The 18,511-nt window shown below is 40.8% G+C and overlaps 1 protein-coding gene across 2 annotated transcripts in view; it reads right to left on the bottom strand.

Moving 5' to 3' along the window:
* pds5b (PDS5 cohesin associated factor B) overlaps positions 1–18,511 on the bottom strand; it is a 75,854-nt gene that overhangs the window by 15,348 nt on the left and 41,995 nt on the right. For both annotated transcript variants that reach the window (XM_062046967.1, XM_062046968.1), the window contains exons 14-27: positions 18,264–18,345; positions 18,117–18,165; positions 13,905–14,044; positions 13,724–13,839; positions 13,551–13,656; positions 13,325–13,485; positions 8,471–8,594; positions 8,235–8,393; positions 8,107–8,175; positions 7,897–8,033; positions 4,769–4,892; positions 4,485–4,689; positions 4,303–4,417; positions 4,111–4,243 (exon numbers count right to left, since the gene is read on the bottom strand). In XM_062046967.1, the coding sequence (XP_061902951.1) occupies positions 4,111–4,243; positions 4,303–4,417; positions 4,485–4,689; positions 4,769–4,892; positions 7,897–8,033; positions 8,107–8,175; positions 8,235–8,393; positions 8,471–8,594; positions 13,325–13,485; positions 13,551–13,656; positions 13,724–13,839; positions 13,905–14,044; positions 18,117–18,165; positions 18,264–18,345 (1,720 nt within the window). The remainder of the gene's footprint in view (positions 1–4,110; positions 4,244–4,302; positions 4,418–4,484; positions 4,690–4,768; positions 4,893–7,896; positions 8,034–8,106; positions 8,176–8,234; positions 8,394–8,470; positions 8,595–13,324; positions 13,486–13,550; positions 13,657–13,723; positions 13,840–13,904; positions 14,045–18,116; positions 18,166–18,263; positions 18,346–18,511) is intronic.

Here is an 18,511-nt window from a genome sequence, read left to right as displayed (position 1 = left end):
AAATTGGACCAAGCTATATTTCTAACAAAGACAAATCATTATTTCTTCAAATTTTTCCAGAACAAAAATTTTAAAAGAAATTCAAAAGATTTTGAAATAAGATTTAAATTTGATTCTACAGATTTTCTAGATTTGCCAGAATATTTTTTTTGAATTTTAATCATAATAAGTTTGAAGAAATATTTCACAAATATTCTTTGTCGAAAAAACAGAAGCTAAAATGAAGAATTAAATTAAACTTTATTTATTATTCTTTACAATAAAAATAAAGAAATTTACTTGAACATTGATTTAAATTGTCAGGAAAGAAGAGGAAGGAATTTAAAAGGTAAAAAGGTATATGTGTTTAAAAATCCTAAAATCATTTTTAAGGTTGTATTTTTTCTCTAAAATTGTCTTTCTGAAAGTTATAAGAAGCAAAGTAAAAAAATAAATGAATTTATTTAAACAAGTGAAGACCAAGTCTTTAAAATATATTTTTTTGGATTTTCAAATTCTATTTGAGTTTTGTCTCTCTTAGAATTAAAAATGTCTAGCAAAGCGAGACCAGCTTGCTAGTAAATAAATACAATTAAAAAAATAGAGGCAGCTCACTGGTAAGTGCTGCTATTTGAGCTATTTTTAGAACAGGCCAGCGGGCTACTCATCTGGTCCTTACGGGCTACCTGGTGCCCGCGGGCACCGCGTTGGTGACCCCTGATTTATAGTATTATTTTGTTTCTGCCTTTGTTGATAATGCTTGTGTTGCTTTCCTATGCACATTCAATTTTCTACTTGAGCTACTACATATATATATATATTTTGAATGTCTTGTTTGCGGTTTTAAAAAATAAATAAAACTTGGTTAAAGGATTTTAGCATGAGTAGTTTTTTAAAATTTCGAACACATTTCAAATTATCGCGATAATAATGATAACCATGATAATTTTGATTACAATAAAGGTGATAAGAAATCATACCGTGACTTCCATAATTGTGGTACATGGTGTTCTGGGCTGTTAAAAAGAACTAAAAATGTACACTGAACTAGGGTTGTCCCAATACCAATATTTTGGTACCAGTACCAAAATGTATTTCGATACTTTTCTAAATAAAGGGGACCACAAAAAATGTTATTCTTTGCTTTATTTGAACAAAAAATCTTAGTGTACATGAAACATATGTTTATCATTGTAATTTAGTCCTTAAATAAAATAGTGAACATACTAGACAACTTGTCTTTTAGTAGTAAGTAAACAAACAAAGACTCCTAATTAGTCTGCAATAACATATTGTGTCATTTATACACCTATTATTTTGTACACATTATGAGGGACAAACTGTAAAAATGTATTATTAATCTACTTGTTCATTTACTGTTAATATCTGCTTATTTTCTGTTTTAACATGTTCTATCTACACTGCTGTTAAAATGCAATAATCACTTTTTCTTCTCTTTTTTGATACTTTACATTAGTTTTGGATGATACCACACATTTAGGTGTCGATCTGATACCAGTGTTTCCCACACATTCATTTATTTGTGGCGGCCCGCCACAAAAGAAATACGTCCGCCACAAATAAAAAAAATAAAAACCTTTTTTTTTTGTCCTGTCCAGCTTCTCAGGCAAATCATATAGTTGATGTAGATGCCCATATAGGCTGTTCAGATTTACTTTACAAAAGAGAAGTGTAGGATACTTCTCTTGTTGCCTTATTTGTATTTGACCACTACTGTTTTCTGTTTATTTGTTACTGACTGTGGCAGGACACCTCTGCCTCTGTTTCACTTTATGTTGCTGGTAAATAATATGGTTGTAGTAGTAGGCTAAAGTTAAATTATTTAGTATGCACTAATTAAAGGGGCAGAGCTTTAAGAGACATTTTAGCTTTTATATTTTATAAGATATATTTTTTGTAAGAACCACAATTAATAAATATATTTCAGTGAATAACTTATTGTTCAAATCTGTATATAAATATGTAAATATTATATTGTAAAATGGATGGATGTTTAAAACAAAACTGTTATTATTAATTAGTAAGTATAAATTTTTTTAGCCTTTTTAGAGAAAATCATACCATTGTAGTACATTATGCAAATTACTCGATGATGTCAGGGTGACCACGCCCATAGCCACGCCCCCACCGCCACAGGTATCTTGGCAGTTTATGGGAAACACTAGATACCAAGTAGTTACAGGATCATACATTGGTCATATTCAAAGTCCTCATGTAGACATATTTTCTGACTTTATAAACATAATATAAATAAAATTTAAAAAAAAAAAGATTTTGTGATGCTAAAAAATATTGATGTAATCATACAAGTATCGACTAGATACGCTCCTGTACTTGGTATCATTACAGTGGATGTCAGGTGTAGATCCACCCATGGCGTTTGTTTACATTGTGACGCCAGTGAGCTACGGTGTGTAGTGAAGCATGTTTAGCTATTCCTCCTTTTCCAGTGATAATGATACTTGTAAGAAACTCACTTTTTTCGTCGCCAGATGAGGATTAGAGATTTAGAAGTAGCTAAAACACTAGGTAGCCATGTCTTAAAGCACCTCTTCCTGAGGGTGTTTCAGTGTTATAACTAGGGCTGCAACTAACGATTAATTTGATAATCGATTAATCTGTTGATTATTGCTTCGATTAATCGTTTACTAATTGGATAAAAGAGACAAACTACATTTCTATCCTTTCCAGTATTTTATTGAAAAAAATCCAGCATACTGGCACCATGTTGTGGACATTGGGGGTGCAGCATACACCAACAATAACACAGAAATGTAACTCATCAGAACTGAATCAGATATTGTACACGTTTCTGTTGTGAATAATAAAGGATTCATTTTAGGCTGCCTCTGAATAATAGCATGAAATATTCCAGCACCTTCATAACGTTTAGTTATACTAAAGCGTCACTCAAATCTAAATAGATTTATATAGCTTTATCGGCCCGGCTACATTGATCCATTATGAAACCAACCTGAGATATTTCTGTCCGTTACGTTTATTTCCAAATTGGTAACCGTGCGTTTTCTCTCTCAAAACGGAGTCAAATGTGCCGGAGAAACATTATTATCAGCCCCGCGTTGCAACAAAGGCATAACGTTAAAGTTACTTACAAAAAAGCTGAACTCATGAATGCTTGTTGCCACTATGGACTTAAAAAGTTACGTACTATGAGTTCCTCCCTATATCCATGGCTCCAACATGTTTCTTCTTCAGGTGCTCCTGAAGCAATGTTGTACTTCCGTGCCATTTTGCAGGAAACGCTCTTCTTTGAAGTCTTTAAAGTGAAGTGTTCCCACACTTTTGACGACTTAGGTCGTACACTTTTCTCCACTGAAGCAATAACCTCAAGATGTTTCTCCGCTAAACTATCGGTAGTGTTTTCCTGCGCCATTTTTCAAATTTTTCCAGCAAAGGAGACGCCGTCGTCACGTGAGCTGCACATGACACATCATTGGCTAGTTTACGCCACCTCATGAGACGTACGCTGTTTTGTACTGTTTTTGTACTTATTTTGATTATTGTTTCTCAGTTGTTTGTAAATGTTGCAGTTTATAAATAAAGGTTTATAAAACAAACAAAACAAAAACAAAAAACAAACAAAAAAAAATAACCCAAAAATTAAAAAAATTAATAATATTTTTAAAAAAGCCTCCGCGCATGCGCATAGCATAGTTCCAACGAATCAATGACTAAATTAATCGCCAACTATTTTGGTAATCGATTTTAATCGATTAGTTGTTGCAGCCCTAGTTATAACTTCACCTTTATCTTTACTTTTTACACCAAAATGCGTCCATTCTCCCTTTTCTGTCTACACACTGTGTCTGCTTGTAAGTACTCTGTGTGTGTGCGCTGCCAAACACGCTCCTCTGCTCCTAAAACCAGCAATGTCATGACATGACGACGCCCGTTGAAAAAAAGTACTTTTTAGAGGCGGCATAGTACAGAATATGATCCATTAGTATGGCGGTACTATGCTAGTACTGGTATACCGTACAACCCTACACCGAACCCAAAGGAAAACGGTCACAAAACCGTGGCAACCGTGGATTTTGTGAACTGTCCTATTTGCGTGTGCGGACGAGATGATGGCGGCGCAAACCGTACCTCGTTTGTTTTTGAGTCGCCGGGCGCCTGAGCATCTTTCGTCTGTTTGATGTTCTCCACCATTTTCCTGATGAAGGCGTGGCTGTTGTTCTCGTTCTTGGCCATGATGATCTCCAGCACGAACCACAGAGCTCTACCAAGGAGGCAGCCGTTGAGAAAGTGACCGCACGCGGCGGCGACGGCACTACTCACTCTTTGATGTCCTTGAGCTGCTCGATGTCCTGCACTTTGACGTAGTCGGGGTCGTGCGCCAGCAGGTGGATGGCGTAGGGCACCACGTACTCCGGCAGCAGCGAGAACAGTTTGTCTGTGTACAAGCACAAACATCCATCACCTTCCCCATCGCCCCATTCCAAGATGTGCCTCGTTCCTACCGCTGATGGCGGCGTGCTGCTTGAGGTACTCGCGCCGTATGTTGACGTTCTTCACTAAGCACTGGCGCGCGTGGGCCCGCCGCTCCTTGACCGGGTCCTTGGCGCACAGAGCGAAGACGGCCATGTACTCCAGAGGCAGGCGCAGGCGGCAAAGACCCCGATGGAGCTTCTGGGAAAAACCCTGGCGCACCTGGTAACACTCGTCCTGGAAGACAGGAAAACGGCTATGCCGGTCGGCGGAGAACGGGGGGAAGGGAGATGCGGCCTTTCAAAATAAGACCTACGTTGATGACGAGCGAGCACAGCTGATACTGCTCCAGGGTGACGATTTCGTGATAACACGGCTCCTGGGCCAGCTTCAGGAGGGCGCAGGCGGCCGCTAGTCGTAACCTCGACATGTCCGGTTTGCTGGGATTTAGAGACAAACCATTAAAACAACAACTTATTTTTCTCCATGCGACTGTTTCAAATATAGTGGAACCTCAGTTTACGAACCCTTTCATTTGCAAACGTTTCCATTTACAAACTTTTGTGTGTACGAACACTTCATTCATTCATTTTCTGTCCCGCCTGCAGTCAAAAAGCAGGGCACAGAGAACAGCAGCTTGTTGTTTTGACTAGTTAAAAAAAAGAAAACTCACCCCTTGTTATGTTTGTGTGATATACCAGTGTTTTTCAACCACTGTGCCGCGGCCGTGAAATACAGTCTGGTGTGCCATGGGAGATAAAGTAATTTCACCTAATTGGGTTAAAAATATTTTTTGCACACAAGTAATTATAATCCGTAAATAATGTGCCGTTGTTGAGTGTCTGTACGGTCTAGAGCTCGGCAGAGTAACCGTGTAATACTCTTCCATATCAGTAGGTGGCAGCCGGTAGCTAATTGCTTTGTAGATGTCGGGAACATGTCGCGTTGTGATCAGAATATGCAGACGACAGCGGGAAGCAGCGTGCAGGTAATAAGGTATCTTATGTTTAAACCAAAAAGAAAATGCATTGAAGCTTAGGGAAGGCTATGCAAAACAAAACTAAAACTGAACCGGCTGCAAAGTAAACAAAACACAAAATGCTGGACGACAGCAAAGACTTACTGTGGAGCAAAGACGGCGTCCACAAAGTACACCCGTACATGACATGACAATCAATGTCCCCACAAAGAAGGAAAGCGTCCGCACAATTTAAATAGTCTGGATTGCGAAAACAAAGCAGGTGTGGAGAATAGCGCTCAAGGAAGAGATGAAATTGCAACAGGAAAATACCCAAAAAACAGGAAAAAACACCAAAATAGGAGTGCAAGAGAAGGACTAAAACACTACCCACAAAAAAACTCAAAATAAGTCAGGGCGTGATGTGACAGGTGGTGACAGTACACCTACATTGAGACAAGAGCTATAGTGACGCATGCTTGGTTATGCTTTAAATATCCAACAATTGCGAGAACCACTTTTTACTGTCAATATCGGCTACTGAGTTTTGTTTTTTAATGATTTCTGCTTGTGGTGTGCCTCAGGATTTTTTCATTGAGAAAAATGTGCCTTGGCTCAAAAAAGGTTGAAAAACACTGTGGTATACAGTACTGTACAGCACTCTAGATTGTGTTCAAATTGTACAAACAAAAAAGTATGGACTTTTGTTGAGGCTGGATCCCATTATTTATATTTACAAACCCCGTTTCCATATGAGTTGGGAAATTGTGTTAGATGTAAATATAAACGGAATACAATGATTTGCAAATCCTTTTCAACCCATATTCAGTTGAATGCACTACAAAGACAACATATTTGATGTTCAAACTCATAAACTTTTTTTTTTTTTTTGCAAAGAATAATTAACTTAGAACTTCATGGCTGCAACACGTGCCAAAGTAGTTGGTAAAGGGCATGTTCACCACTGTGTTACATGGCCTTTCCTTTTAACAACACTCAGTAAAGGTTTGGGAACTGAGGAGACACATTTTTGAAGCTTCTCAGGTGGAATTCTTTCTCATTCTTGCTTGATGTACAGCTTAAGTTGTTCAACAGTCCGGGGGTCTCCCTTGTGCTATTTTAGGCTTCATAATGCGCCACACATTTTCAATGGGAGACAGGTCTGGACTACAGGCAGGCCAGTCTAGTACCCGCACTCTTTTACTATGAAGCCACGTTGATGTAACACGTGGCATGGCATCGTCTTGCTGAAATAAGCAGGGGCGTCCATGATAACGTTGCTTGGATGGCAACATATGTTGCTCCAAAAGCTGTATGTACCTTTCAGCATTAATGGTGCCTTCACAGATGTGTAAGTTACCCATGTCTTGGGCACTAATACACCCCCATACCATCACACATGCTGCCTTTTACACTTTGCGCCTAGAACAATCCGGATGGTTCTTTTTCTCTTTGGTCCGGAGGACACCACGTCCACAGTTTCCAAAAACAATTTGAAATGTGGACTCGTCAGACCACAGAACACTTTTACACTTTGAATCAGTCCATCTTAGATGAGCTCAGGCCCAGCGAAGCCGACGGCGTTTCTGGGTGTTGTTGATAAACGGTTTTCGCCTTGCATAGGAGAGTTTTAACTTGCACTTACAGATGTAGCGACCAACTGACAGTGGGTTTCTGAAGTGTTCCTGAGCCCATGTGGTGATAGCCTTTACACACTGATGTCGCTTGTTGATGCAGTACAGCCTGAGGGATGGAAGGTCACGGTCTTGGCTGCTTACGTGCAGTGATTTCTCCAGATTCTCTGAACCCTTTTGATGATATTACGGAGCGTAGATGGTGAAATCCCTCAATTCCTTGCAATAGCTGCTTGAGAAAGGTTTTTCTTAAACTGTTCAACAATTTGCTCAGGCATTTGTTGACAAAGTGGTGACCCTCGCCCCATCCTTGTTTGTGAATGACTGAGCATTTCATGGAATCTACTTTTATACCCAATCATGGCACCCACCTGTTCCCAATTTGCCTGTTCACCTGTGGGATGTTCCAAATAAGTCTTTGATGAGCATTCCTCAACTTTATCAGTATTTATTGCCACCTTTCCCAACTTCTTTGTCACGTGTTGCTGCCATCAAATTATAAAGTTAATGATTATTTGCAACAAAAAAAAATGTTTACCAGTTTGGACATGAAATATGTTGTCTTTGTAGCATATTCAACTGAATATGGCTTGAAAAGGATTTGCAAATCATTGTATTCCGTTTATATTTACATCTAACACAATTTCCCAACTCATATGGAAACGGGGTTTGTACATTGTTTCTTATGGAGAAACCTGCTTCAATATACACATTTTTCGAGTTACAGACTCGGCTCAAGAATCAGTTAGAGTTCATAAACCGAGGTTCCACTGCAGATGAAAAGAAAACCTGTTTACTTTGGCACACTTAAATCCCGAACTCGCTACTGTGTAAACATGGTGGAAGATTTACCCCATCCTGCCTTGCTCGGTGAGATCTCCATCACTGTGCAGAATAGCGGTCAACATGCGCAGCGTGGAGTTGCCCGACTTGCTCTGATTGTTCTTCACTCCCAGCAACCACCTCACCATCAGCTTGATGCCCTGAATCTGCAACACCAATTAGGACTATTTGTCATGGAAAAAAAATAAAAAATGTCCTCCTTGAGGGACGCACGCTCACCTTTGCCATGGTCTCGGGGGAAACCTCATCATCAGGGACCCAAAGTTTGGTGGTCTTCTTGCCTGGAACCTGCCCACCAAATATATTTACACACCTGTCCACCATTGCCCACTAAATGCTGTCAGTACCCTGTCGTTCATCAGCAGATCTTTTACTATGAAGTTGGCCACCAGCGACTTGAGAGGAGCAGCAAACTGCTCTGGGGCCAGTTGGGCCAGGTGACCTAAGGTGGTCAGAGGGGTGATGAGCTGCTCCAGGTTGGCTGGGTCTAGACCTTTGTGTAGAGGCTACACACACACACACACACACACACATGCATGAACAGACAGTGATGCCAATCATCGTGGTCTAAGCAAAGACGGACCTCAAAGATCTGAGCAAAGTGTGTGTCTCTGTTGGTGAACATGGCGTTGATGCAATAGATGGAGTACTTGGCCTGGCGGGGAGGGCCACGCTTGGCTTTGGCCTGCAGTACCGGCAGCAAAACACTGGGGGGGGGGAGCAAGAAGAAGCGGGTTAGGGGTGTACTCACACTGCATGTTGGTCTTAGGGCTGGACGGCTATGGCAAAATAATAATCACGATTACTTTTGATCGATTTTGTAATCACCGACGTTAGCATTAGCAAATATGCTAACGCATTTACGAGTGTCTGTTACCGATGATTTTGCCGTTGTCCCGGTCTATGATGTGGTTATTTATTTTGCAATGATCTGATATGGCTGATTTTAAGATTTCCTGTTCGGATTTTTGTTGTAGGCTTCTTGTAAACCAAAGCAAAATAATAATCACGATTACTTTGATCGATTTTGTAATCACCAACGTTAGCATTAGCAAATATGCTAACGCATTTATGAGTGTCTGTTACCGATGATTTTGCCGTTGTCCCGGTCTATGATGTGGTTATTTATTTTGCAATGATCTGATATGGCTGATTTTAAGATTTCCTGTTCGGATTTTTGTTGTAGGCTTCTTGTAAACCAAAGCAAAATAATAATCACGATTACTTTGATCGATTTTGCAATCATTATCCATCCATCCATTTTCTACCGCTTGTCCCTTTCGGGGTGGCGGGGGGTGCTGGAGCCTATCTCAGCTGCATTCGGGCGAAAGGCGGGGTATTACCATTGAGTTAAGTTGAAAAACTTATTCGGGTGTTACGATTTAGTGGTCAATTGTACGGAATATGTACTGTACTATGCAATCTACTAATAAAAGTTTCAATCAATCAATCAATCAATTAGCATGAATGAATATGCTAACGCATTTACGAGTGTCTGTGGTAGTATTATTAACTTACAATGGCATTCTTTTTGTATGGTTTCAGTTTCACAAATTCCTCAGTAAATTCACCAAAACATCGCAGTGGAGTTATTGAGTCGGTTTAGCTGATTGGAGAGCTAGCTTGCGCAGGTAGCGGTTCCATGACGACGATTTCTGTTTTGTTTGACCAGCCGTTTTACAGGCACGAGATTAAGGACTCCAACTTAAGGTGCGGTAGTAGAAACAAATATGGAATAAAAATAAATCACACAAGTAGTAATAAAGATAACAAATAAGAATTGAAATAAACAGACTTCTATCCAATAAAAACAATAAGCAATCCTGTACAGCATACAAAACAATATACAAAATATACAATATACAGAACAAAACAAGAGTACTATAAATAATAACTTATTTTGCAACGTATAGGAAAAATGTATTTTCTTCTAAAATTAAGTGTGATCAAGGCGCCGTTAAAAGTAGTTCCTCTGTGTTAGCGTTTATAATTACCTTGCTAATACCTGGTTAGTATGCAGGTCACACTACATTGAAATGAAGTATTTTTTTAGACAGCTTTATGAGTGGTGTATATTAATCTCATTGTAAACCCAATATTACAAATCAGAATGCATAACAAAAAAGGGATTGTGAATGACCAACAAAATTCCCAAAAAAGTGCAGTTGTTACACATCAAATGTGATTTCATACTTTAAAATGCACCCAGTCTCACTTAACGTGCTAAAGCAGCACTAAGCATACTTGCCAACCCTCCCGATTTTCCCGGGAGACTGCTGAATTTCAGTGCCCCTTCCGAAAATCTCCCGGGGCAACCATTCTCCCGAATTTTTCCCGATTTCCACCCGGACAAAAATATTGGGGGTGTGCCTTAAAGGCACTGTCTTTAACGTCCTCTACAACCTGTCGTCACGTTCGCTTTTCCTCCATCCAAACGACGTGCCGGCCCAGTCACATAATATATGCGGTTTTTACACACACACAAGTGAATGCAAGGCATACTTGGTCAACAGCCATACAGGTCACACTGAGGGTGGACGTATAAACAAGTTTAACACTGTTACAAATATGCGCCACACTGTGAACCCACACCAAACAAGAATGACAAACACATTTCGGGAGAACATCCGCACCGTAACACAACAGAACAAATACCCAGAATCACTTGCAGCACTAACTCTTCCGGGACGCTACAATATACCCCCCCCCCAATCTCCCGAATTCGGAGGTCTCAAGGTTGGCAAGTATGGCACTAAGTAACTTGTCAACCCTTATCAAAAATGTTATAAAATATTATCGGACATCTCTATATCCTATTTGCTGATGATGTTCTGTTGCTGACACCCCTTCTCAACTGTCTATGTGATGTCAAGGCTTGGTTAGCCCAGATTTTTTAAATAATGAATGAGGGAAAAACGGAAATTTCAGTTTTTGGTCCGGCCCTCACTGACTTGGGACCATTGCAAAATGATGTGCGTCCCAAAGTCACCAGCCTTGGCGTCACTATAGACAGCGATTTTAAATTTGACAAACAAGTCAATGGCGTTTTAAAATCGTGTTTTTATCATCTTCGTCTTTTAGCAAAGGTAAAACCATTTTTATCTTTTAACCTTTTTGAACAAGTGGTGCATGCTTTTATTTCAAGTGGCCTGGACTACTGCAATGCACTTTCTGCTGGCATTAGCCAAAAAGCTCTCTCCCGGTTGCAGTTAGTCCAGAACGCGGCAGCAGGACTTTTAACAGGGGCCAGGAAACGCCAGCATATAACCCCAATTCTTCGGAGTTTGCACTGGCTCCCTGTTCATTTTAGAATTGATTTTAAATCCTTGCTGTTTGTTTTTAAAGCTTTACATGGACTGGCACCTCAGTATATCTCGGACCTCATCCAAATTTACACTCCTGCGCGCGCTCTGAGGTCCGAGAGCCGGCTCCAGCTTGTGGTGCCCAGGACGAGACTTAAAACCAGGGGAGACAGGGGCCTTCTCTGTGGTCGGCCCTAAACTCTGGAACACTCTGCCCCTCCATGTTCAAACTGCTTCCACAGTGGAGTGTTTTAAGTCTCGTCTTAAGGCCCACTTTTATTCTTTGGCTTTTAACACTACGTGAGTTGTGTGGTCTTCTGTCCTCTGTTGTCCTGTGTGTTTTTTTTAAATAAATTTTGATGTCTATTTTACTGTTTTAATTGGTTTTACCCTTTAAAATAGTTTTTAATCATATTTATTTTTTATATTGTCTCTGTATTGGTTTTCTATTCATTTATTCTTTGTTTTTATTCAGTCATTGGTGTAGCATAATATTGTTTTTAATATTGTTTTTAACATGGCTGTGCAGCACTTTGGAAACATTCTTGTTGTGTAAATGTGCTATATAAATAAAGTGGATTGGATTGGATTGTTGTTGTCTCTGTCTCATCCACCTTTTGACCCTGCAATTTCCCCTAAAAAAAAACAAAAAATGGGAAATGTGGTCTACCTTCTGGCAAAACTCTAGCGCTTTGATCCACTGGCGGCGCAAAAATCAAGCAAAACTGAAAGTCCTCAAGTGGGTAGGGATGATGTTTGATAAGAAATTATCGAGTTCGAGCCTATTATCGAATCCTCTTATCGAACCGATTCCTTATCGATTCTCTTATCGAGTCCAGATAGGTTGTTGTATATGGAAAAAAACACACAATATTTGGTTTAACAAAAGCTCACTTTTATTATATAAGAAAAAAATAAAATCGAATAAATAAATATTGACTGTTGCCCCCCTAAAAAATTAAAATAAAATAAAGAAATATTGACTGTTGTTACCCAAAGTATATTAAGTGGGATTTTTCATAAAAACAAATATATACAGTAACACAAAAACAACCTGTCTCTGTGATCACCATAGGTGTATAAATAATAATATAGTGTTAACTAAAATCATTCCCTTGGGCACAAAACTGAAAATAATACAGCTCTCCAAAAAGTGCACTTCTGCTGCTATTTGACATAACTGTTTGTTATGATGCTTTGACATTTTTGCACTTTATTTCTTTATTGAAAGAAAATTCTATGAAGAGAAAAATTGTTTGCAAATGTGGTTACAATGCTAAAAAATGAAAAGTTAAAGCTAAAAAAAGAAATACACTTTATTGAGTTAACATTATTTCTTTATAGGGGGAAAGATGTGATGTTATGAGCTAGGCTAGGGAATATAACAACTACACTACCCAGCATGCGACGGGAGTGACGAGCATGCGCGGTAGCCCCGAAAAGTGTTGTTCCATGTCTCACCCGGCAGCTAAGAATGAGGTTATGAGCACGCTGTGAAAGTAAACGTCAAGAACTCAGCCAACACGCCTCGTCTGCATTATTTATAATTAGACAGACAACACATCTACAGTGTGATTTTGTTTTGTTTACAAGGAAAGAAAAACAAATGTTAAAAAAGGGAGATGTCATATATGTATGTGCTGCGGTTGCTTTAAGAACGTTGCGACAGCTGCCGTAAAGGAGGTGCGTTGCTAGCCTGGTTGCTATGTTTCCGGTTGGTCGTAAAAGTGTTGGTCATGTGTTTGTACCCTGCTCAAATCTCTCAGTAAAGTTATTCATTGGATTATACCTTTTGTTTTGAACTTTATTACACCTTGGAGCGCTTTTTCCCGCCCATTGTTTTTCCTGCTTTCGCTATCTGCGCCTAATGACTGAGCTACGTGACGCCATTTCTTGTGATGTCTCACGGGGCATTTCTGGTCGGGACGGGATTCGTTCCCAGGGATTCGAATAAAGAACCAACTCTTTTTCTTTACTATAGTGGTCTCGATAACGGGTACCGGTTCTCAAAAAGGGATTCGAGTCCGAGGACTCGGTTCTTTTCTTATCGAACAACTGGGAAAACCGGTTTCGAGTATCATCCCTACAAGTGGGTCTTTAAACGGGAAAAATACAATCTCAACGGCAACACGTACGATTTGATGTGAGGGAAGCTCTCCTCCATCTTGCTGCCCGTGTTCTTGAAGATCTGCAGGGCGGCCTCGGCCACCTTCTCGTCGTCCATCTTCAGGCAGCCCAGCAGAGACTCGAAGGTCTCGGCAGAGTGGAAGGAGACGGGGTGTGTGAAGGACAACACCTGAGGAGTGACAACGCGGTCTCTTCGTGCTATTGGGGATTCATTTGAAGCGTGCCGGGTTTTACCTTCAGCAGTTCGAGTCCGGCTCGGATGGCGCTGTCCGTGGGAACGCCCTCCTCGTCATCGTCAGCGGTTCCTTCTATTGACTTGTTGACCTGTTTGATCAGCGCGCTGACACAAGGCGGCCCAGGTCACATGGGGAAGACCCAAGAGTCTTTCCTCCAAACATGCACGCTACCTGATGGACTCGGTGTCGATGTGCACGGGAGCGATCCTCTCCAAGAGGAACTTGACCATCTCCAAGAAGGGATTGCTGGGCTGTTTGGGGCTGCCGAGCTTCTTGGTGATGTCTCGCTGCAAGAACCAAATCAGCACGTGTCGCCGTGACCGACAGGTGTGAACGGCGCCGTCCTACTCACCACGCAGACCTCGGCCTGCTTGCAGGAGCACGCCGGGCTGACCAAAGTCTCCAGCTGGTCTCGGATTCTCTCGTCGTCCTCCAGGACCTGAGCCAGCTTCTTGACAAAGTCTTGAGCCTTTCCCGGATCCGGAAGGTTCCCTGAGAGAAAGAGACAGTTAGAATGTGATGTTTATTGCCTTTACTACCTCATGTGTGGTCTACACCAACGTTTTTCAACCTTTTTTGAGCCAAGGCACATTTTTTTCATTAAAAAAAATACGGAGGCACACCAGGTTAAAAAAGGTTAAAAAATGAAACTCCACCAGGTTGTCGTGCCTTATTTTGAGTTTGTTGTTGTTTCCTGTGTGTAGTGCTTTAGTTCCTGTCTTGCGCTGTTATTTTGGTGACTTTTCCTGTTTTGTTGATGTTCTCCTGTAGCAGCTTCACACCTTCTTATGAGTGCTATTGCCCGCACCTGCTTTGTTTTCGCAATCAAGACTATTTAAGTTGTGCGTACGCTATCCTTCTTTGTGGGGACATTGTTGATTGTCATGTCATGTACGGATGCACTTTGTGGACGCCGTCTCTCCTCCACACGCTGTAAGTCTTTGCTGTCGTCCAGCATTCTGTTTTTGTTTACTTTGTAGATAGTTCAGTTTTACTTTTGTTTTGCACAGCCATCCCTATGCTTCAGTGACTTTTCCTAGCGGGACTTGCCTTTTGTTCATTTTTGGTTTAAGCGTTGTGAGCAAAGATTTTTAGCCATAGGCAAAATTCCCCAAAAAAGTGCAGTTTCCCCTAAGGCATACTTGCCAACCTTGAGACCTCCGATACCGGGAGGTGGGGGGTGGGGGGTGGGGGGCGTGGTTAATAGGGGAGTATATTTACAGCTAGAATTCACCAACTCAAGTATTTCATATATATATATATATGAAATACTTGACTTTCAGTGAATTCTAGCTATATATACAGTAAGTATATATATATATTTATTTATTTTATTATACATATAAATAAAAGAAATACTTGAATTTCAGTGTCCCGGAGGCTATCCAGTAGATGGCAGTATTGTCCTGTTTAACTTCTCCGTTCATGACTGAGTATATAATTTCGGCCACCGTGTTCAATGGAGAAGTCTGTTCTACAAAATGTACAGGCAACATACACCTTCCCCTTCGAACTGTCCTGGATGAACTGAAATTCTTGTTTCCATTCGTTTTGGAACTTGCAAGCGTATTTGTTCATCTTGCTCGTCGACGGCGTCGCCATGTCTGTAACTTCCTCGTTCTTCTGCTTCGTCTCCTTGTTGTGCACTCTACTCTCTAAAAGCCGTAGATGTTATGACGTCATTGGGCAGGCAAGCTGTTTATATTGTGGGAAAGCCGACGTGAGAACAGGCTGTCCCCACTCAGGTCCGCATTGAGCTGGAGGGGGCGTGGCCTCCAGCTCCGGCTGAATACCGGGAGTTTGTCGGGAGAAAATTTCTGCCGGGAGGTTATCGGGAGAGGCGCTGAATACCAAATATGCCCTAAGGCATGGGTATCAAATTCTGGCTCGCCGTGTAATTTAATTTGTCCCTTGAGGCAATATCAAATTAACATTAGAGCTGGCCCGCCGGTTTTATACAGCGGCGGTGCCGCTGCAACACCGCATTCACCGCTAATACTCATACTTGCCAACCCTCCCGATTTTCAGTGCCCCTCTCGAAAGTCTCCCGGGGCAACCATTCTCCCGAATTTCTCCCGATTTCCACCCAGACAACAATATTGAGGGCGTGCCTTAAAGGCACTGCCTTTAGCGTCCTCTACAACCTGTCGTCACGTCCGCTTTTCCTCCATACAAACAACGTGCCGGCCCAGTCACATAATATATGCGGCTTCTACACACACATAAGTGAATGCAAGGCATACTTGATCAACAGCCATACAGGTCACACTGAGGGTTGCCGCATCAACAAGTTTAACACTGTTACAAATATGCGCCACACTGTGAAACCACACCAAACAAGAATGACAAACACATTTCGGGAGAACATCCGCACCGTAACACAACATAAACACAACAGAACAAATACCCAGAATCCCTTGCAGCACTAACTCTTCCGGGACGCTACAATATACACCCCCCGCTACCACCAAACCCTGCCCCCCCAACCCTGCCCACCTGAGCCCCGACATTAATGAACTAGCATCCCAGAAAAGATGGCAGGTATCTGGCTTGGGCACATCAGATTAGATCAGTGTGTCACAAACTGAGCCGTAAAAAGGCCTGAATGGTTGATTTATTCATTGTTATTTTATTTTCAAATTTATTAGCCTGTGGAAAAAGTTAACGTTGATATTTACCTCAGAAGGCTGCAAATAGAAAAGAGGCATTACATTTTTTCATTTAAATTGTATTTAAAGGCCTACTGAAATTCGATTTTCTTATTTAAACGGGGATAGCAGATCCATTCTATGTGTCATACTTGATCATTTCGCGATATTGCCATATTTTTGCTGAAAGGATTTAGTAGAGAACATCGACGATAAAGTTCGCAACTTTTGGTCGCTGATAAAAAAAAAGCCTTGCCTGTACCGGAAGTAGCGTGACGTCACAGGTTGTGGAGCTCCTCACATCTGCACATTGTTTACAATCATGGCCACCAGCAGCGAGAGCGATTCGGACCGAGAAAGCGACGGTTTCCCCATTAATTTGAGCGAGGATGAAAGATTCGTGGATGAGGAAAGTGAGAGTGAAGGACTAGAGGGCAGTGGAAGCGATTCAGATAGGGAAGATGCTGTGAGAGGCGGGTGGGACCTGATATTCAGCTGGGAATGACTACAACAGTAAATAAACACAAGACATATATATATATATACTCTATTAGCCACAACACAACCAGGCTTATATTTAATATGCCACAAATTAATCCCGCATAACAAACACCTCCCCCCTCCCGTCCATACAACCCACCAATACAACTCAAACACCCGCACAACACACTCAATCCCACAGCCCAAAGTACCGTTCACCTCCGCAAAGTTCATACAGCACATATATTTCCCCAAAGTTACGTACGTGACATGCACATAGCGGCACGCACGTACGGGCAAGCGATCAAATGTTTGGAAGCCGCAGCTGCGTGCTCACGGTAGCGCGTATCCAACTCAAAGTCCTCCTGGTAAGAGTCTCTGCTGTCCCAGTTCTCCACAGGCCAATGGTAAAGCTTGACTGTCATCGTTTGGGAATGTAAACAATGAAACACCGGCTACGATGTAGCCGCTACGTGTTTGTGTTGCTGCAGCCGGCCGCTAATACACCGCTTCCCACCTACAGCTTTCTTCTTTGCTATCTCCATTGTTCATTAAACAAATTGCAAAAGATTCACCAACACAGATGTCCAGAATACTGTGGAAGTTTGCGATGAAAACAGACTAATTAATAGCTGGCCACAAAGGTGTCCCAAAATGTCCGCTACAATCCGTGACGTCACTCGCAAACGTCATCATACCGAGACGTTTTCAGCAGGATATTTTGCGGGAAAATTAAAATTGCACTTTACTAATCTAACCCGGCCGTATTGGTATGTGTTGCAATGTTTAGATTTCATCATTGATGTATAAACTATCAGACTGCGTGGTCGGTAATAGTGGGTTTCAGTAGGCCTTCAATATACCATTGATGTTTTTTCGTTTGTTTTTTGAAAGTTGATTTTGCACTGTTAAGTTGTATAAGCGTTGCTTGTTCCATATTCAGTGTTAAAGCAAATCAGTGTAGCAAACTGAGCCATAATTAATGTTTTATTCATGCACTTTCTCTTGCTACTTCAAGGCTTGAATGTTTGATTCATTCATTATTGTTATTTTATTTTCAAGTTTATTATTAGCCTGTGGAAAAAGTTTATTTTGATATTTACCCCAGAAGGCTGCAAATAGAAAAGAGGCATTCAATTTTTTTAAAAATTGTATTTGATATGCCATTGATATTTTTGAATGATTATTATTATTATTATTATTTGAAACTCGATTTTGCATGTCACTATAAAGTTATATAAGTCTTGCTTGTTCAATATTCAATGCAAAACTTGTTTGGGTCCCTATTAAAAGGTTAATTTGTTCAACCTTGGCCCGCGGCTTTGTTCAGTTCTAAATTTTCGCCCACTCTGAATTTGAGTTTGACACCCCTGCCCTAAGGCTTCAATGAAAATACACAAACTTGGACCGTTTGACTTCCAGAGAAGGTTACTTACTTGTGATGACCATGACTTTGGCAAAAACAGCCTTGCTAGATGATTCAGACTGTTAAAAAAAAAAAAAAAAAAAGACAATAAAAGTAAACATGTATATTTTAACAAATCCCCAGGTTCTCTTCTTCAGTCTTTGTGGTGATCAGGTACCTTGGGTTTTTTGACCAGGTCCAACAGATCTTTGACATGGTGCCTCAGCAGATTCTGACATTTCCACATCTCATTGAGAGCTCTGTGAGGGAAACGTGAAAGGCACATCCTTAAAATACTCATATAACTGCCAAGACGTCATCACATCATTTGCATAATCTGCTATGATTATAGTATCTCTTTAAAAAGGCTAAGAAAATGTATGAATACATTTAAAACCTTTTGCCATATTTCCAATTGTTTGTTTT

Source organism: Entelurus aequoreus, linkage group LG05 (genome assembly GCF_033978785.1).
Source record: "Entelurus aequoreus isolate RoL-2023_Sb linkage group LG05, RoL_Eaeq_v1.1, whole genome shotgun sequence".
NCBI lineage: Eukaryota > Metazoa > Chordata > Actinopteri > Syngnathiformes > Syngnathidae > Entelurus > Entelurus aequoreus.
This window is presented reverse-complemented; position numbering and strand designations above follow the sequence as displayed.